The sequence below is a fragment of the Hippopotamus amphibius genome, chromosome 11 (genome assembly GCF_030028045.1).
Source record: "Hippopotamus amphibius kiboko isolate mHipAmp2 chromosome 11, mHipAmp2.hap2, whole genome shotgun sequence".
NCBI lineage: Eukaryota > Metazoa > Chordata > Mammalia > Artiodactyla > Hippopotamidae > Hippopotamus > Hippopotamus amphibius.
The window spans coordinates 20,874,742-20,895,422 of NC_080196.1; the positions used below are offsets into that span (position 1 = coordinate 20,874,742).

General features: G+C 43.2%; 2 protein-coding genes, 1 non-coding gene and 1 pseudogene across 3 annotated transcripts; 3 read left to right on the forward strand and 1 right to left on the reverse strand.

Moving 5' to 3' along the window:
• Positions 1-227: 227 nt before the first annotated feature.
• LOC130830818 (histone H4-like) lies at positions 228-9,695 on the forward strand (annotated as a pseudogene).
• Positions 9,571-11,147, reverse strand: LOC130831733 (histone H2B type 1-K). The gene is made up of 2 exons (XM_057700088.1): positions 10,758-11,147; positions 9,571-9,682 (listed from the first exon to the last, which is right to left on the reverse strand). Exon 1 carries the CDS (start codon positions 11,145-11,147, stop codon positions 10,767-10,769), a length of 381 nt encoding a protein of 126 aa, XP_057556071.1. The 3' UTR covers positions 9,571-9,682; positions 10,758-10,766.
• A 308-nt stretch (positions 11,148-11,455) lies between these two features.
• LOC130831725 (histone H2A type 1-H-like) lies at positions 11,456-11,861 on the forward strand. Its single transcript, XM_057700080.1, has one exon. It carries the CDS (start codon positions 11,475-11,477, stop codon positions 11,859-11,861), a length of 387 nt encoding a protein of 128 aa, XP_057556063.1. The 5' UTR covers positions 11,456-11,474.
• Positions 11,862-19,029: 7,168 nt separating this feature from the next.
• On the forward strand, positions 19,030-19,101 carry TRNAH-GUG (transfer RNA histidin (anticodon GUG)). The gene has a single exon. It is a non-coding gene; the product is annotated as a tRNA-His (tRNA).
• Positions 19,102-20,681: the final 1,580 nt, after the last annotated feature.

The window sequence follows — 20,681 nt, forward strand, 5'->3', positions numbered from 1 at the left end:
AAAAACTTGAGTCACTCTTACCATCCTCTACCCTGTGGAAGGCAAAGTGAGATAAAAAGATTTTATAACGTTTTAAAAGTTCTCTGCAGTGATTGTATATGGACCTATTAGGACTCTATCACTAATCTTTATCATCAGTGTACGTTCACAGGTAACCATTAGCATCATCAGTTTCTGAAACATTTTGGTACAATAGAAACACTACTCTGGCTCTAATTTAGCAGACGATGCAGCAGGGACCCAACCAGGTGGTCTGCAAGAGCGAGCCGACCTCAGGAGGTGTGAAGAAGCTGCACCTCTACAGCCCCGCAAGGTGGCCCTGTGCGAGATCCGCGGCTACCAGTTCACCGAGCTGCTGTTCCAGTGCCTGGTACTTGAGATCGCGCAGGACCTCAAGACTGATCTCCACTTCCAGAGCTTGGCGGTGATGGCGCTGCAGGAGGCGTGCGAGGCCTACCTGGTGGGGCTCTTCCAGGACACCAACCTGTGTGCCATCCACGCCAAGCTCCTCACCATCATGCCTAAAAATATCCAGTTCCCCTGCAGATTAATGGAGACTTCCTGGCAGGATAGTCTGTAACAGGGAAGAGCTAAATTGGACTCTATGTTAGATCTGTTTCTTTGACTTTAACCTTTGCTTTTTGCTGCGTTTGTTATTATAATCATACATGATGGCCTGCCTCAGGGAACACTGCCCCTCTGCCTGAATGTTAAACTAAAGCGCCTCTGCTCAGCTCACAGGCAGACAACCTGCCCTGCACACCTGTGTGAATGGCTGCAAAAAAAGAAGAAATTAACATCCCCTCACCGAGGCTGGTCATTCCCAGAGATGTTTTGCAAGACTGATGGGCCCCTTCACTTCACTTCCTCACAGCCTCTCCCTCTCTGTTTCTATAAAACAAACTGACATCCAGACCCTGATAAGGTGATTTTTTGGGGGGAGACACTAGTCTGACATCTTCTCGGTCTGCCAGCATTCTTAATAAAGTATTCCTTGCCTCAGCATCACGTCTCCAAATCATTGGCCTGTCGTGCAACGAGCAGAGTGAGCTTGGACTCGGTAATAGTCTCCCACACCCAAATACTGTCAGCCACATACGTTTTTCCTAACAGTACATGTGCCGGGAGGCATTCCCTTAATCACCACCCTCAATGTTGCTAAATTAAAATATTGGGATTACATCTGTAGATGTGACACCACTCTGGAGCCCGAGAAAGATTTCTTATGTTTGGGATTTGCCCCCAATCTCAAGTGTTGTTGCCTCAGGAGAACTTGACAAGTTGGTTATTTCTAACAGAACTTAAATCAACCAAGACAATTGAGAAAATGTTTTCCATAACTATTGCCATTGAAATGTAAAGTGTTATCAATCACAGACTATTAAACTTCTGCCTCATAGACTTAAAAGTATGTGTGGGGTAAGGAAAACATATAGAGGATTATGGTATGGTTCAACAAAGTAGTTGGTAAGTAGTGGAGAAAGATAGTGGGTTGCGGGCTCCTGACAGAAACCAAGTCCTGCCAGCAAAACTGACAGGGTTACCTATGAAAGAGTTATTTGATGTGACATTACAAGTAAATTCTGTTACTGTAACCAAATAAGGAATACCCCTGCCAATGGTTTTTATTACCTAGGTCACAGAATCTAGTAAGAACTCTCCACTCACTGAATTATTTTAACCGATGTCATTTCAAAAAAAAGAGACCTTCTTAACTTTTTTTTTCTTGAATGTCATGAACACCTTTGTTATCTTTGAAGTACTGTGTCCTCCTAACCTGAAAAATACTGAATCCAGGTTTTTAAATGTCTCAGTAGATTTTTTCTTCTAGGTAACATATAATTTTAAAAGAATTAAACTTTTATTAATTAGAAGAGCAGTTAATCTGTCATTAGTGAACAAGTAGAAAATTCAAATGCAGAGAAGAGAAAGTCTACCTTTGTCTTTCTAAAAAAGCCTTTATTAAAAGAATGGTTATGTATTTCAAACTTTCGCAGTTGTATACACTTAATTTAAAAAATATATACAGTTTTACTACTGTTTAAATTTTGAGAAATTTTAATCCCTTCTTTCAGCATTAGCATGTAATTCCCTTGTTCTTTAATGATTTTCTTTCTTTTATTTCAATGACAGTTACTTTTAAAATTAAAAAAAAAATACTTTTAAAATTTCAGAACAGTTAAAAACCTGGATTCAGTACTTTTCAGGTTAGGAGGACACAGTACTTCAAAAATAACAAATTCACCCTAATAAATGTATAGATTTAATACAGTTAAGAGTACTAAAATAATTTATTTGCTGCAGCTAGATAAAATGATTTATTTTCCAAGAATAGTATAATAGTAGAAATTAATTTGAAATAATTATGAAGTATGAATTCACTGGCAAATACTTATTTTTCAACATTACAAATAATTAAAATGCTAGAGCACTATACAGACTGATCAGCAGAACAATAAAAACTCAAATAATTTTAAGTGAAATATTCAATAAACAATCACTTAAGTTCCTCAAATCAGTGGAGAAAATATTTATGTTATACTGATTAGCCATGTGAGAAACAAGCCCACTTGTCTGATTACCGAAGAAAGCACGTGGAAGCCCAGAGTACAGCAAAGCAAGACTTTAATGCCGGCCTTGCAAGAGCCGGTGTCTCGGGGACAGGCACACACAGGAAAGTTACAGCAAGCATTTTATCTCCTAGTTCGCAAGTCCCTCCCCTGGTTCCTCATTGGCTGAGTTCTACAGGGTTCACACTCTTTCTCAGAGGTCACCTAATCCGTTTTTGATCCAATAAGGTTAAAATAAGTACTTTGTTACTACTTGATTGGAGGGTTTAGAATTCCTCTAAGACAATGTGACTTGTTACCGCGCCTGCCTTTGTTCTGTTACTTTTTGGTGCAAGCCTTTGTCTGTTACTTTTTGGCAGGAGCCTTTGGTCACCTCAGCAAACTTTACTCCATTTTCTGGAAATAAATCATAAAACATCTATTGTCCTTCACAAGTCCCTCCTCTTTTTATCACTTCTGATTCATTTTCACTATTTTATTAGGCCCTTAAGGCCTTGTTGTTGTTCAAACATATAAAGCAAATATTGACTTTCTTTTTCATGATCTACTTTCTCATCTAACAGCAGGAGGTTATTTTGGTTACAAGTCATGAGCATTTGTTTGTTTATAGCCACTTCTATTAGCCTCTGGGTTAGCCCCCTTGTACAGGGAATAATACAACATCCTAGGATGTTAGGACTCCTCCTACAATGACCAGGGAAGTTAGTACCAAAGCAATCATCCCCTTCCACTTGCCAAACCATCCCTCTAGCTAATCTGCAAATGGGTCTTCAGTTCCTGAATTTTCAGCTAGTTCGTTAGCCAAGGTTTTCAATCCCTGTAATGCCTTAGTTATCATGCCATCTGGGGCTGTGTTGCTAGGGATGAAGGTGCAACATTTTCCTCTCAGCATAACACATACTCCCCCATTTTCCGCTAAAATCAGGTCCAGGGCTATTCTATTTTCCCAAGCCATCCAACTGGTTGCATCCAGCTGGCTCGCTACACCTTGCAGTGCATCTCTGGTGTAGTTAATAAACCTCTGTTGATTTTAATAAATGTAATTAATCCAGCCAACATTTTTATTAATGGTGGACCAGCAAAGGAGGGCTGACTCAAACTCTGCAGCTGATTCTTGCCTTTGAATTCATTACGAACTCCCTTAGGTACCCCTATTGAGTCTATGTACACATTAGAATCAAATGACCCTTGTATGGACCTCTCACTTCCGCGCTGAAGTTTACCTTCAGAGGTGGAGAGAAATGCCAGGGTGAATGGAATGACCAATTGGACCAAAGTACAGATCCCAGTCCGGCTGGACGGCAACAGGTTACACAAGGTTTTCCTTCCATAGCACCACCAAACATCCCCTCGGGGGATGTGCAGACTCAAGTAGTTGCTACCGGATTCATTGGAGACACCTAGGACATGGGTACAAGTCAGCAGTTGTCCCACAGGAGTTGTGAAACTTGCCTAGAGTGACACAGGAGTGATTCATCTTCCCTATGGAGAAGGAGGGTATTGCCCTCGGGTCTGAACTCTGCAATGCAGGGAAGAGCAGAGACAAGCTCTTACAAGCCTTGTTGCCGCAAGCATCCTTGTCCTGGTGTAGGGCAAGCATACAACTCATCCCAGTGGGGTCTGTGTCCCAGTCAAGAGGGAACAGGACCACTTGCGCCTGTGGCCTTCCTGCAGCACATACATAACAATAGCTTTTGTTCAAAGCTAGTACTGAAAATTTGACCAATCCTACCCAGGCATTAGTGTCTCCATAACCTGTCTCAATTTCTAGAGTTTGCCCTAAGTCTTTATTACTTACACCTAAGATTTGTTCAGGTATTTATCTACCTGTGAGAGCTGCCTCTGACCTTCCAGATTCCCACAAGGTAAAACTTGACAAGCATCAAACTTTACAGTTAAGGGTGTAGCTGACTTGGTTACATTAATTGTTAACCTAACATGGTAGTCATTATAGACTGGACCCAACCCTAGGATGAACTGGGCACTAGAGATCATTATCTGATCTTCCCATTTTAACCTCCATGCAATCTGCCAGTATTTAGTTTCATGTTTGGATGTCTTCCTTAAGACGTCTTTCTTAAAGTCAGCCTTAAAAGTTTCCCAGGCACTTTGTGCATCTCCCACTGTTTGTCCTCCCCTTCCCCTTTTAAGTCCTTTAGTAATCCCCTAACATGTGTATAATGAGTCCAGCCCTTTTCTGATGTCCGTATGATGGTCTCGGTGGTCAGGAGCACTTGATGGGGCCTTCCCAGCTGGGCTGGAGTCAATCTTCTTTTCAAGACTTAATTAGCACCAGGTCTCCAGGCTGGAAACAGTGAGTGAAGAATTCAAGTGGGGGAGTCTGGGCAAGGAGTCCTTTCAACCTGAGGGAAGACAAGGTGGAGGACACGGTCAGCACATATTCTCTTAGAAATGGATCTTTTGTTTCCATAGTGGGCAGGTCAGTTGCCCTTCCCAGGTACGGCAAGCCATGTAATAACTCATAAGGGGAAAGCCCTAGATCCCTTCGGGGAGCCGTTCTGATTCTTAGGAGCACTACAGGAAGACATTTAATCCAAGGTAACTTAGTTCCCAGCATTAATTTGGTTAAATGTTTCTTAAGGGTCTGATTAATTTTCTCTGTTTTCCCTGAGGATGGTTGATGCCAAGGTGTATGGAAGTCCCACTGCACCTGGAGGGCCCCCATTATCCCTTGCAACACTTTTGAGGTAAAGTGACTCCTGTTATCTGAATCAACGTTTTCTATTAAATCAAAACTAGGAGTCACCTGTTCCAAAAGTACCCTTATTACTGACCCTGCTGTTGCAGTCGTTAATGGGTATGCTTCCACCCATCCAGTGAGATGGGCAACAATTACTAATAAATATCTAAGTCTCCCACTCTTTGGCATTCCAGTAAAGTAAAACTTGAATGCTCTGGAATGGCCTCAGCCCTGGGGGCCTTCCCCACCTCACTGATTTTCTGATAGCCTTCTTGTTTATTTTCTGACAGACTATACATCTTCTATAGATCTGTTTAGCAATGGTGTAAATGCCCACAAATGCACAGGTTTTCAAAAGTGCATCACACATTGCTTGAGATCCTCAATGGCTTCCCTTGTGTACTATGGTCATTAGCTCTCTTATAATTGGTTTACTGACCATCTCTCTCCCATCTGGGAGAAACCATTTCCCCTCCCCATTTGGGGAAGCTCCTAATTCTTCCATTCTCTTCATTTCCTCTTCAGTAAACTGTGGCCTTATAGTGACCACAGGTATATTGGGGGTGAAGTTTAGGAGTTTAGTCTCACTCTCTAAGGCGGCTTCTTTGGCTACTTCATCAGCAAGTCTATTGCCAACCGCCTCAAAGGCGCTCCCCCTGTGATGACCATTGATGTGTTATTGCTAGTTCTGCGGGGAGCAACAAATTTTCTAAAACCTCTTTACCATTCTCCATGGATCAGTTCCCTTCCCTTGCTATTTATAAGACCTCTTTCTGCTCAGATTTCCCCAAAGGTATGGGCCACTCCCAAGGCGTATTTAGAATCTGTATAGATGGTGCCCTCTTTATCTGCAAGCAATTTCAGAGCCTGATTAAGGGCAAACAATTCACAAGTTTGTACAGACCATTTATTAGGTAGCCTTCCCCCTCACAGGTAGACAACTGGTCTCCATCAATAACGGCACAGCTGTTATGATTCTTGCTCTCAATCACTCTGGAGGACCAGTCTATGAACAGCTTAATGCCCCCATGCAGCGACATTTCCCCCAAGTCTGGTCTGACTTTGGTTTGGTATTCAATAATATCGAGACAACTATGACCTAATTCTTCTTGACTTTTTACCTCTCTGGCACTTGAGAAGATAGCCGGGATCTGTGGTTAGTATCAAATCATCCCTTTCTAATAATATTGTCTCATATTTTAGGATCCAAGAATCAGTCAACCAAAGTCCGTCCCTTCTCTATCCCTATATTTAAACCCAAATGAATGATTAAATCTGTGCCTAAAAGATTCACCCCTGCCTCGGGAACAAATAAAAATGACCCCTCAGTTGTCACAGTTTCAGTCCTCACAGTCATTGCTTCAAATATAGAAACTTGAAGCCCTTCTCCTTTCATCCCCAAAACTAGAAGCTTCTCTGGTAAGAATTTGGTCCCTTGTGGTTTGAACGTTAGGGAGGAACGGGCTGCCCTGTGTCAACCAGAAAGTTTGAATCCTCCCCTTTGGGCCCCACCTTCAAATTTATCAAGCGTTGCCGGGGAGGTCTAGTGAAGGGGGACCCCTGATTCCCCTATTCTTCCTCATCTAAAGCCATGACGGAGGTCACTTCTTCCTTATTCCAAAGGGGGCACTCTTTTTTGGAAGTGACTCGGTTTTTCACATTTGTAACATTTCTTCTTTCCTCCTCCTTGTGATCCCTTTCCTCTTTTCTCAATCACCTTTGCTACACAGTAGTTACCATAACCTTTGCCTTTTGCCTGTCCCATTTCACACTTTCTGTGCCTCTCTGAGGAACTTTCCCATCAGTTTTTCATTTTACCCTTCAAGTTTTTGTATCTGCAGCTTTTTAGATATTAAAGTGAACATTTTAGGTAGAGATCTCACTTAGGATAATTTTCCAATCAACTAGACACTTGCAAGTGTGAGTTTTGTATATTTGTTCACCTGACTGGGGTGTCAGTCAGAGGGTGGCTTTCTGATGTCCCTTGTTCCTGTTTGAAAGGTCTCATTTTCTGATTTTAAAACTGAATTGAATTTGTCGACGATAAACTTTACTAGTGAAATTGTGTGGCGGGCCAGTGTGCTGCTTGTGAGCTTAACTCCTCTAGGCATCACCCCAGAGTCGTTTCAGCTCCCTTAGGAGTCTCGATTTCTCCCTTCAGTAGTCTAAGACCACTGCAGGTGCTCCGATTGCTGAAAGGCCAATCATTACTGCGACCCCCAGTGAGCAAGTGTTTTAACGAATGAATGGGTTTCCCTATGGGACCACTGCACAGTATGAGGACTGTGCCTCCACGGCTCTGGTGAATCTCTCAGTCGCCTGAGAAAGCAGTAACCGGCCAGGAAGTCTTTGTCCCTTTTCTTCCGAGCAAAGCTCTCATGTAAAATTCTCAATTTTTATCCTAACAAATTCCACTGAAGCAGCTAATTTGAGGAAAACCATCAGGTCAGCAGCCTTGCATCTAAGTGTTCACCATTCAGCCAAGACCGCTCAGTCCCTTACAACTGAGCAAACCTTGGTGTTTTTCAGCCGAGCCCTTCCCCCAGTGGACTACCCGGGGGAAAGCGTCAGAAGTTTCCTCCCAGTTTCCCTAGGCCTAGACGTTTTCTTCCCATTCTTGTCTACCAGGCAAGTAATTTAGTTCCCGAGAGCCCCCTGAGGTACTCAACCCCCCTTAATGGAGGTTTCTTGCACACATCAGGGCCAGCTTCATCTGTCTCCTGCCATTTCGGCCGTTTCCCCCCTTCCGGGGAGAACGGACCCCCAGATCGAGACTCTGCACTCGCTTTGTATGTCTCAGTCACTCACACTCAGCCTCCAAGAATTCCTGACCCTAAGGCAGTACTTATAGTCCAATTTTCCTACCTTGGCTCCCGCACAAGATTACCGGGTCGCCCCGGTGCCTGTCTTTTTCTCTCCCCGCCCCCCCGCCCCCACAGTGTCATCTTGACTGTCTCCAAAAACCAGTCTCCGCGGCTCTATGGATCCGCGGAGGCCAGGAACCTCCCAAACAAGGGAGGCCACCAAAACCAGGGCAGGAAGCGCCTCCCCCCCCGCGGATAGACTCAGGACCCACCAGTCAAAATAAATCCCGGGCGGGCCACCAAATTGTGAGAAATAAGCCCACTTGTCAGATTACCAAAGAAAGGACAAGGAAGCCCAGGATACAGCAAAGCGAGACTTTAATATCGGTCTTGCAAGAACGGGTATCTGCTTGGACAAGCATACGGGGAGGCTTACAGCAAGTATTTTATTCGGGTTCGCAAATCCTTCCCCTGGTTCCTCATTGGCTGAGTACTGCGGGGTTCACACGCTTTCCCGGAAGTCGCTTACCAATGAGGTTAAAATAAGTACTTTGTTGCTATTTGATTGAAGGATTTAGACTTCCTCCAAGACACGGTGACTGTTACTACGGCTCCCTTTGTTCTGTTACTTTTTGGCGGGAGCCTTTGTCTGTTACTTTTTTTGGCACGAGCCATTGGTCACATCAGCAAGCTTTGCTTCATTTGCTGGAAATGAATCATAAAACATCTATCGTCCTTCACAAAACCAAGTCCGCATTATTATAGAGTTAATTTTTTAATGATTTTACCCATTATCAGCAAAATAATAGAAACTGGTATGAAAATTAATATACATTTGGTAGAAGAAAATTAAACAATATACCTGGAAGATATTGAAATTCTCTATTTTAATAGCCCATCTTGCTCTATTTCTAGGAAGTTAGTGTATTTCTCCCACATATTAGGAGAAAAACTTCACAAAATGGTATAACCTTATGCAAATACTGTTGGAGAAAAAAAATGCATGTATATAGCTAGAGATAAAAGCAGAATATTTTATTCTCTGTGCTGTTTTACGTATTATCTACAATGTTAATTGGTTGCTTAACGAGGATGAGGAGCGAAGTACGTTAAATGAGAAAAGGGGCGAAAAATAACTGAAAGAGAACACAAAAGTAATACTATGGCCGGCTTCTTCCTTTAGGTCCCCTCCCCCAACCCAGAGAGATTCCCGCCACAGCTCTTTCGGTTTTCACTCTGGTCCGCATAGGTTACTTTTTAAACGTTGCTGCGACAACCTGAATGCAGTTTTCTGCTGATTTGCTGAAAATGTCTGGGCGTGGTAAGGGTGGAAAGGGTCTGGGTAAAGGGGGCGCCAAGCGCCATCGCAAAGTCCTGCGCGATAATATCCAGGGCATCACCAAGCCCGCCATCCGCCGCCTGGCCCGCCGTGGGGGTGTCAAGCGCATCTCCGGCCTCATCTACGAGGAGACCCGCGGGGTGCTGAAGGTGTTTCTGGAGAACGTGATCCGGGACGCGGTCACCTACACCGAGCACGCCAAGCGCAAGACGGTCACCGCCATGGACGTGGTCTATGCTCTCAAACGCCAGGGACGCACTCTCTACGGCTTCGGCGGGTAAAAAAAAGAGTTGGATCGTGTTGGTTTACTAAAAAGGCCCTTTTTAGGGCCCTCAAGTTCTCATGGAAAGGGCTAAAGTAACAACCCGTCTGCACACTGGTGTCTTAACCATTTAAAGTGGGTCACTCAATACAGCTTACATAATTCAGGGTGTGAAAATGTGGACACAGCATGGTATTTAGTCATTTGACCCCGGCGAGTGGAGCCTCTGCCAAACTTAAACGGCTACAGGTTGGATTTGCCTGGAGGCCTGAGTCTTGAGACCAGAGGCCTGGAATCTAAAGGCCCAACTCTTAAATCCTTTATATTTCTCAATGTCGGGTAAGTGATAAGACCTTGTTTTTCCCCCTTATACACCCATCTCTATTTCTCTAGCCGTGTATATTTCAAATACTAGTAAATTATATTTCACTCTGAAGACAAGCTTCTGTCTTGCAGACTATTCCTCCTGGCCTGGGGGTTGGGAAGGCTGCGCAGTGCGGGGCGGGGGGGGGGAGGGGGGGCGGCAAAATTTAAAAGCTAAGCGAAAACATTATTTTGCCAAGTTATGCCCCTGCCGCCACTCTCTATCTTATATCTTTTTAAGCACATCTTACCGCCACGGACAGGAGATAACTGCTGAGATAAAAGGCTATGCATTTGGGGAGGTCACTGGAGACCAAGTTTACTAATACATAAATGCATATTATCACACCGGTGGTGGTGGTGGAGAAAAAAATGACAAGTGACATAATAGGCTGTTAAGGCTTAAACCGGCAGTCACTCTACTTCACACAGAAGGGTCCATTTTCGCGGCCCAACAGGAATGATTCGCTTTGTGTTCCCCTGTTAACTTACCAGGTCTAAGGGCCGTGTTTCTGAGACATTCGATAATATAACTGGTTTCCTTCTGCCCAGAAGCAATTACAACCACATACTGCATTACTCCACACAATTGAATTTTCAATCACTCAGATCATTGCTAGAACTTAAACTTACTTTCAGAGTATGTATTTGCAGCTCTAATATTGACAGCTTAGTGGCTCTTAAAAGAGCCTTTGGGGTTAGATGTAAAGACGCTTACTTGCCAAATCTACTTGGCGCTGGTGTACTTGGTGACAGCCTTAGTACCCTCGGACACGGCGTGCTTGGCCAGCTCCCCGGGCAGCAGCAGGCGCACGGCCGTCTGGATCTCCCTGGAGGTGATGGTCGAACGCTTGTTGTAATGCGCCAGGCGCGACGCCTCACCCGCGATGCGCTCGAAAATGTCGTTGACGAAGGAGTTCATGATGCCCATGGCCTTGGATGAAATGCCGGTGTCCGGGTGGACCTGCTTCAACACCTTGTACACATACACGGAGTAGCTCTCCTTGCGGCTGCGCTTGCGCTTCTTGCCATCCTTCTTCTGCGCCTTGGTGACGGCCTTCTTGGAGCCCTTCTTCGGGGCCGGAGCCGATTTTGCCGGTTCAGGCATGATGGAAAGCAACTCGAAAGAGCTCAGGAAAAAGAAAAACAGTGTGGAAAAGATACAAAGGGCCTCTTTTATATAGAACCCCTTATGCAAATAAAGTGATAAGTTAAAGTCTTGTATCTGATTGGTGGCTGTTCAAGAAGCCGTCAGAAATTCGTTCTGCCCAGTCAGAAAGCAAGGATGTCACTTTCGCCTTTCCATTGGTTAAAATGAAGCCACAATCCTAACCAATGACACATCTGCTTTTTCGCGCCCAATAAGGGTTATAAACAGTGCTGCTCCTGCACCTTCATTTTGGTAGGTACCCGAAGTGAAGTTTTGGGACTCATAATGTCTGGACGTGGCAAGCAAGGCGGCAAAGCTCGCGCCAAGGCCAAGACCCGCTCCTCGCGGGCCGGGCTCCAGTTCCCCGTGGGCCGAGTGCACCGCCTGCTCCGCAAGGGCAACTACGCCGAGCGGGTCGGGGCCGGGGCGCCGGTGTACCTGGCGGCGGTGCTGGAGTACCTGACGGCCGAGATCCTGGAGCTGGCGGGCAACGCGGCCCGCGACAACAAGAAGACGCGCATCATCCCGCGTCACCTGCAGCTGGCCATCCGCAACGACGAGGAGCTCAACAAGCTGCTGGGCAAAGTCACCATCGCTCAGGGCGGCGTCCTGCCCAACATCCAGGCGGTGCTGCTGCCCAAGAAGACCGACAGCCACCACAAGGCCAAATAAGAAACAAGGTGACAAAAACTGAAAAACAAAGGCTCTTTTCAGAGCCACCTACGGTATCAAAGAGAAAGCTGGTACACACAATCTTGTATTTTGAGTGTTTGATTACAAAATGCTTTTATTCTCTTGAGGAGGTGGAGAAACTCCAATAGTAATTCCGAGTGTGGTCTGAACTGAAAATCTTGGCTTTCTGCACCAATGCTGGACAGAAAAAGACAATTATGGAGAAACAGGGGCTTTCTTTGGTAGGCAAAGGGGGAACACGGTAGGCTAGTGCCTCAAGGATTGTGCCCCCATCCTTAGGGAAAAGGGAGAGGTTACATAGGACCCTGTTGTCAGAGTTGTGTGGTAAGGATCAAAGCTGTAACAGGTCTGCATTCTGCAAGGTTTCAAAAGTGGAGTTGCTGACAGGATTAGCGTGTGTGCCAGGTCTCAGGTGGTCCAGTGTCCTAATCTTGATGAGATTTTCTGGGTATCTTGCCTCAGGTGGTTTCCTGGCTGTTCCTCCCTTGATTAGCAACTGTTCGAATCTGCCCTTTGGAACTCAGGGAAGGTCATGGAGGTTGGAGTCTTGCCTACTAAAAAATGGGAGACAAAAAGGCCTCCGTGTCCAGGAGCCCCCATAGGACCCTGCTCAGCATCAAAAGGACTATTTGCAGATTGACATGGACTAGTATGTCCAGGAGAGGCTTGTTCAGAAGTTGGGAGATGAATTAGATAGGCAAGTACTTGAAACAAGTTTGTAACCCTAATGTTAACCAATAGTAATGTTCTTAGGCAGTCAAAATACGGGGTGTGCTGATTGCTTTTAGGAAACTTAGCAATTCTGAGTGTACTACTTAGAAAAGTCCTTTGAAGGAACATCCTGGTTAAGTGACCTAACTAAAGGATAGTTGCATCAGATGATGAAATTTTTAAAATTCCGCTCAGCAAACATTTACATTTTCTTTAGGATTTAATTCTAATGGGAATTAGAGTTTGTTAATTAAAAATATGCAGAATTTACTTAATCCCATGTTAGTAAATCCTTGGTCCTATTTCTTTGGGATGCATATATTCATTTAACACACGCTTGTAGTAACTCTGGATGCAACAGTCAATGCAACCTAGAAAATCTGCTTCTCTGGAAGTTACTCTAGGTGATGGAGCCATAAAAAAACATGTAAATATATAATATGTAGGATGATATATATCTTGTGAAGAACATAGGAGATAAGCTGTAGAGCATAATGGGGACTCATTTTAGATGGGGGAGGTAAATGGAGATTGCCTCTTTTAAAGGTGTTACTTGATGAGAGATTTACATAAATTGAAAAAAGAACAAGACAGGCAGATATTAGAGGAAGAGTATTTGAAGTAGAGGAAACTGAAAATGCAGAGCCTTAAGACAGAAAATGTGTTTCTCTTCGGAACAGACAGAAGGCCCACGAGGGGGGAGGGGAGAGAACACCATAATATAGGACTTTGGGTGTGTAAATTACTGTGTATAGGTAATCAAAAGCAATAGCAACCCTGATCTCTTGAGATAATAAATTTGATAATACAGATTAGCTAAATAGAAAAGGTTATGAAATCTAACCCACTTTAAAAAAATACATCATAAAAACAGTATTGACTGGAGGGGGGAATGAATTGGGAGATTGGGATTGACATATATACACTATTGATACTATGTATAAAATAGATAACTAATGAGAACCTACTGTATAGCTCAGGGAACTCTACTCAGTGCTCTGTGGTGACCTAAATGGGAATGAAATCCAAAAAAGAGGGGATATATGTATACGTATAGCTAATTCACTTTGCTGTACAGTAGAAACTAACACAACATTGTAAAGCAACTATAGTCCAATAAAAATTAATTTAAAAGATAGTATTGACTTTATTATATGGTTCAAAAACTGAAAGATTTCAGAGAACATAGTTTATAATTCAATACAGGATTTATTTGCTACTCCTAATCTTTGCTTGCAGAAGCCCTGTTGAATGAAGTGAAAATAAAATGCAAGAGATCCAGGAAAAAAATTACGGTGGTATAGTGATGCAGGTTGTGTTCTCTGGAAGTAGATACTGAGATGGCATTTGGAGTGCAAGATGTTTATTAGGGACTAACATCTGTGAAGGGAGGAAGGAAGGAGGATTGAATAGAGAATGTCAAACTGTGATACAGGCCATACAAACATGTGGAGAGCAATGGAGCCTGAATTGCCTGTCAGAGTTCCCACGTTAGGTGAAAATGTCCCTGGATTAGGCTTTTCTTCTGCCACTGTTGTGGACTGCCCTGGGGAAGGGTGTGCCTGCAACTCTGGCCTAACCCTGAAGGAGATAAGAGCTGCTGCCTATCTACTGAATGCACTCTGCAAGTCTCTCCTTGGTGGGGAATCTGGATACTGCATTTTCATGTCTATGACTTACATTAACATTAATATAAATACCAACATTGAGTAATGTCTGTGATCTTATTTGTAAAACTGACTTTAGCATACATAGTTGATATTGTTTCTTTACTTTCATTGGGAAATTTAAAGGGGATGCATCTTCTTTTTAGGGAAATGAGAAAACTTACTTTCTAAAAATCTTTACTAACTTCATATACTCCTGTAAGAGTTTTAGATGCCTCAATCATTGCAAATTGAAGGTGATATAAAACAATTATAAGGAATAAGAGGATCTTCCACTGGCCTTCTCTCCCTCCTCCAGATCCAGCAATCACTTCACTTACCCAGTCCTGGGAAATAATCCAGTTTTGTACCATAATGTGAATGCTTCAAAGTGAATACTTGAGGCCTCAAAAGAGAAGGGAATGCGGCTTTAAAGAAAACATGAAGAGATATTCAGTATAGACCACTTATGGGCTACATATGTAATATGAGTGCACTTGCGGTGGGCATTGTTCCAATTACAATTTAGAAAAGAAATGCTATGGGACTGGATGTTTGAGCCTCCTGTTACCCCATTCATATATTGAAATCCTACCACCCCCACCCCCACCAAGTGATGGTATTTGGAGGTGGGGGCTTTGGGAGTTAAATGGGTTTAGATGAGGTCATGAAGGTAGGATCCTCATGGTAGGATTAGCACTCTTATAAGAAAAAGAAGAGACTAGAGCCCACCCCATCCACTCCTGAAGCCCACAAAGAAGAAATCACAGGAGCCCACAGAGAGGTGGCAGCACCTACAAACCAGGAAGCAGATCTTCACCAGACCTTGAATCTGTTGGCACCTAGATCTTAGACTTCCCAGATTCCAGAACTATGAGAAATAAATGTTTGTTGTTTAAGCCACCCATCCTGTAATATTTGTCATAGCAGTCCAAACGAAGTAAGACAAGAAAGCACAATGTAATTTTTTTGATCAGATTCTCAATTTGTACGAGATAAAGTTAGAAATCAAGATTAATGTATCTAACTCAACACAGAACCCACATATAACTGCCGTCTCTTAACTACCTGGGCTTACACACTTTGGTATAAGGTATGAGTAGGAATGTTAAAGGGAGATGTTAACAAATTTGTACATGGACAATTTTGCAATCACTGCTTGGTTGGGGAAAGATGTTGACCGATATCCATAGGATGGGTCATCATTTCTACCCCATTCTTAAGAGCCTCCTTCATAGGAGAAGCCCTCTGGTGGTCATTTTGGGGTAACTCATATATTTACTGTGTCCATTTATTGATACATTATACTCCACAAGACCTTCATTATAATAACATTCTAGTCATGTTTTCCATGACGTTGATTAGCTGGATAACTCATTAGTCACTGTCTATAAATTAGTCCATATATATATATAGACTTACTTTTCCTGCATCAGGCCAGATTCCCTTCCATAAGAAATGTACAACCAGATGTACCACCCAGTATTTGGCTGACAGGGAGGATTTCTCAAGACCTCCCATCTCTAAGTGGAAGTATAACTTGTAGTGCATAGCCATCCAATTCTACGAGTGTTAAAAACCTCTGCAAATCCAATCCAAACAGGGCCATGATTGTTAATCCTTTGTTAACTGGTCATAGGGAGTTTACCAAGAGGTTATAAAAAACAGTTGAAGGAGAGGTAGCAAAGCAGTAGAAACAGATAGCACAGGAGTCTGAGCACTACACATGCTGCTCAGACCACCTCAGATCTGGTCTTGTCTATAGAATTTCATTTTAAAATGAAATGCTCCTGCAAGTATCCATCTTTATAATTCGGTGGATCATAGGACACCCAGTTCCTGGTGAATATTTTGGGGCTCATATGTGCTTTATGTCCCACTGTCAGGCATTCAGTAACTAAAATGGCTCAGTAGATGTCAGAAGCTACTTTTCAAATAAATAATAGTTGCCATCAGAATGACTTGGCTTTATTCTAAATCCCGAAGCATGATACTCTTCATGAGCTTTGCAAGAGTCTCCTTAGAGCATGTCTGTCTGCCATGCATAACTCCAGACCAATGACTCTTATGTGTCATAAAGCCCAAGTGGCAGGACATCCACTTCAAAGTGGGACCTACTAAAAACCAGCAGGCTTACAAATTATCTGATAGCTGGTGAGGGTAGCATATCCAAATATGGTGCATGTCACTTTGGGGAAATATGACTGTTAACTGAGGGACAGTAATGCTAGTAGCTCAAAGGGTAGCTAGAGAACATTTCAGATGAAAGAAATAAAAGCTGATAGGAAAGATCTTACAGAGATTATTATTATTGTTGTTATTATTATTATAACTATTAGGCTGCACCATATGGCATCTTAGTTTCCCGACCAAGGATTGAACCCTGGGCCCAAGGCAGTGAAAGCATGGAGTCCTAACCATTGGACCATCAGGGAACTCCCCCTACAGAGATTTTTTTTTTTTTTAATAATATAGGAGAGAGAGAGGGAAGAGTTGCTGGAGCTATGCCCCTGAGTAAAAGAGTTTTAAATTTATTTTTTATAGAAAATTTAGGAAAGTCAGAAGTAGAAAAGTCCATGGTATTGATAAACATAGAGCTAGGAGGTTGGATTAGGCCACCCTGTCTCTTATCCTCCTTAGAATCACTGTAGTAAATGTGTCAGGCAAAAGCCTCAGAAAGGCTTTCAAAAATAAAAAGCACCAGAAAAGAGGCTATTTTCTAGGCCTTTGCCACACCAAGGACTAGCACACAGTATTGGCTTTTCTCTCTCCTTATAGAGAAGCACATGCAAATCAATCCAATTGCCAAAAACACTCCAGCAGAAAAGCTGGAAAATGCAGAAAAGCACTTGTGTCCATAAATAGGGTGCTTTCTAAACAGGGTGAGAGGAAGTCGCTGAGGGAAAGAAAGGAAGGAGAGGCCCAACTCAAACAGGCCTGAGACAGAAGCAGCTTGCATTCCCTGTACGGGAAGCATGTCCTTTCCTTCAGTGTAACTGAGCTCATTTCCTTGAGACAGAAAACCCCTAGCTCTCTTCCCTGGTCAAATTAATACTGGGACGCAGGTAATTCTTCAGCAAACCGGCCAGTAATTAGGGTGGTTTTGTGTGATCTAGAAGAAAGGAGATAAAGAAAAATGCTATAGATGATCTTATTTGCCAAACAGAAATAGAGACACAGATGTAGCGGACAAATGTGTGGATACCAAGGGGGAAGGGGGGGGGGGTGGGAGGAATTGGGAGACTGGGATTGCCACATATACATTATTGATACTATGTATCAAACAGACAACTGATGGAACAAACTGTATAGCACAGGCAACTCTACCTAATGCACTGTGGTAACCTAAAGGGGAGGGAAGTCCAAAAGGGAGGGGATACACGTGGGTGTAGGGCTGACTCATTTTTTTGTGCAGTGGAGGCTAACACAACATTGGAAAGCAACCATACTCCAATAAAAATTAATTTAAAAAAGAAAATCTCAGAAAACTAAAGACATCATTTTGGCTCTGCTGAGAAGCTTTATAGGGACAGCTGCTGAGGTAGTTCTGAACTCCTTTGCTTTCATTTTCTATCTATCCTTTCCTACCCACAGCATCCGAACACAATAAAGCCATGTGCCTGGCCACATGGCTCTTGGGAGAAGTTGCCTTCATAAAGCATTGGATTGGACTCTCTGTGCATTCATTCACTCATTCATTGTGCAGTGGAACAATATTCATAAAGAACTTACTAAATGTGGAGCCCTGATGATAGATTATTAAACAAGACAGTTAACTCCTCTTGGAGCACAGTGGTGGAGGGGGAGGAAGGGAGGAGACTGACATTAATTTAAAATAACTCCAGTAACTAATACATTATAAGAAACTGATATAGGGACATCAACAGAAAAGTTAAAAAAGGATCATGGAACACAGAAAATAAAATTTGACTTAGACAGAGAGGAATACGTTGTGTGGAGGGGGAGGTCAGGGAAAGCTTCCCCCAATGAATTCAGTGGAAAGCTGAAGCATGAATGAAATTTAACCAGGTAAAGAGAAGAAAGGAAATTATTCTGTACCAAGGAAAAGGCACGTCCAGGACTCTGACTCTACTGTTCCCAGAGCTGCCTGTAAGAGGGTGGGGGCCATAGAGCTTCCAGGCCACACACGAAGTACTTTCCTCTATCCCCTTCTGGCAACCTGGCAAAACTGGGAGGAAGAAGTTTCAATAACGTGAAATCACCCAGAGACACCGAACATTTTCTCGCTTGGGCAGGCTGAGTCCAGGGCGCGCCAGACTCACAGATGTACGGGTCAGGATGGAGCCATATCCTTTCCCTTGAACTCACTTTTGGCACCTGATATGATGCCAGATTCTATGCCAAGCACCTGGAAATTCTGACCAGTTTGGCTAAAAATGGGACCCAGAAAGGTTCACTTCGAAGCAACACCCTCTCCATTCTATCGCTGGAAGTCTGAGGACCACGCTCTTTAGGACTAAGCAAGAGGCATGCATGGGTTGGGAGTAGAAGTGAGAGTAGTGATTCCGCAAGGGTTAGCAACCCCAGAGAGGAGACATAATATTTGGAAAATTCCATGCAGGGAAACTTAGTTTTTGTTCCTTTTGATTTGTTTGCAAGGAGCAACATACTGTATTAGGAAGTGGAGAGGCAGAATAAAGCAATAAGCTGAGAAGGCATTTCTAAATAAAGACGGAGAACACAGTGCATATTTCTTAAGATGATTGGAATAGATGTTCCTGAGAAAAGAGCAGAGGTACAGCTTTCAGGCAGGTGCTTCCTAGTGGCTAGCCGTGATCGTATAGTGGTTAGTACTCTGCGTTGTGGCCGCAGCAACCTCGGTTCGAATCCGAGTCACGGCAGGAGTCTGAATCCTCACCGGTGCTTCACCTACTTTTTTTGCAACACTGCCACGGAGACAGCCTCTCAAAAACCTCTGCGAAATTGAAGACAAATATCCAGCATCGTGCCCCCACTGGCAAGCCAAACAGAGTATCCCTGGCACGGAGGTTGGTTTGTTTGTTTTGGTATTTTCTCCAATGTTTCTCTTCCCAACCACACCAAAGTCCAACACTCCTGTTAGCATTGGCTGGAAGTCCCAAGGAAGAAGCTGAGGTAGTAACAATAAAAATAGAAAAATTTTCCTTTTAAACACGATGAAATGACTGTTCAAAGGCAGATCCGGGTTTATTGTGGCAATCTTTTCTAGCGCACAAAGGACTAACTATGAATCACACATTTCTTTTTCTCTTTTTTTTTTTTTGGATGCATTTTATTTTTTTAATTTTTATTACAGTATAGTTGATTTACAATGTTGTGTTAATTTCTGCTGTACAGCAAAGTGAATCAGTTATACATATACATATATCTACTCTTTTTTAGATTCTTTTCCCATATAGGTCATTACAGAGTGTTGAGCAAAGTTCCCTGTGCTATACAGTAGGTCCTTATTAGTTCTCTATTTTATGTATCGTAGGGTGTATAAGTGTTCTGGCTGGACCAGTGCTGAGAAACTGTAAACTTTGATAATCTGGAAAACATTAGAGGAGCTTTGGGGGGGAGGGGGTGGGGGTGGGGGGGAGGATCATGGCTCAGAAGCATAGCTGCTATCTCTAGCCTCTTCAGTTTCTTGAGTGAGTTAGAAAGAGGCAAGTGGACTGGGTAAGGTGGGAGTGGAAGAGCCCTGATCTGGGGAGGGGAGGTGGCTAGAAAGCAGAAGCAGCAGATGCTACCTGGGGACCCCAGTGAGATGACTAGGGAGAAGCAGGTCCCCAGAGGCGCTGTGGTGAGTTCACTCCGCACAGCACAGCACTCTGAGAATACATCAGTGGCACTTCATCTCCGCTGGGCCTTGTAAATTTTCAGTGCTCAAAAAATACTGTCCTCTTTCCTGTCTTATATTTTTAGTAGCTTATTAGGAGTTTCAGCATGAAGATCTCTCCTTTGATTTCCTAAAGCCTTCCCTTTATAGGGCTAAAATAGCCCTCACTTCTTCCCCAAGTGTCTATCTGACACGGATTCTGAAACTTGAACCAACAAAGCTTCAGAGATATTGTAACTAAGCTGTAGGGTCTTATATTCTGAATGTCATCCTTCCAGCAGCCCAAGTGTGAAGCTGCTTCCCAGTAGTTTAACAATATTCACAATGACCATCTATGTTTACTTGTATCACATCTACTTCAATTTTCTCTTTTGTGTATGTTATTTCTATTCAATTTTATAAGGGTGATTTCAGGGATCAAGTATTGTATAGACCCAGAAGGACTGGCTCCTATCAATTTTTTTTTTTCCCACCAGTGAATGAGTAAACTCAAGATTTAAGACAGAGACAAACATCTTCATCCTGCAATTCTCTAGAACATACTTTCTCTAGGAGTCACTGGCCTGAGTAGCAGAAACCCATGGACTATGGCCCAGAGGCTATTTCTTAGTAAGAGGGTTA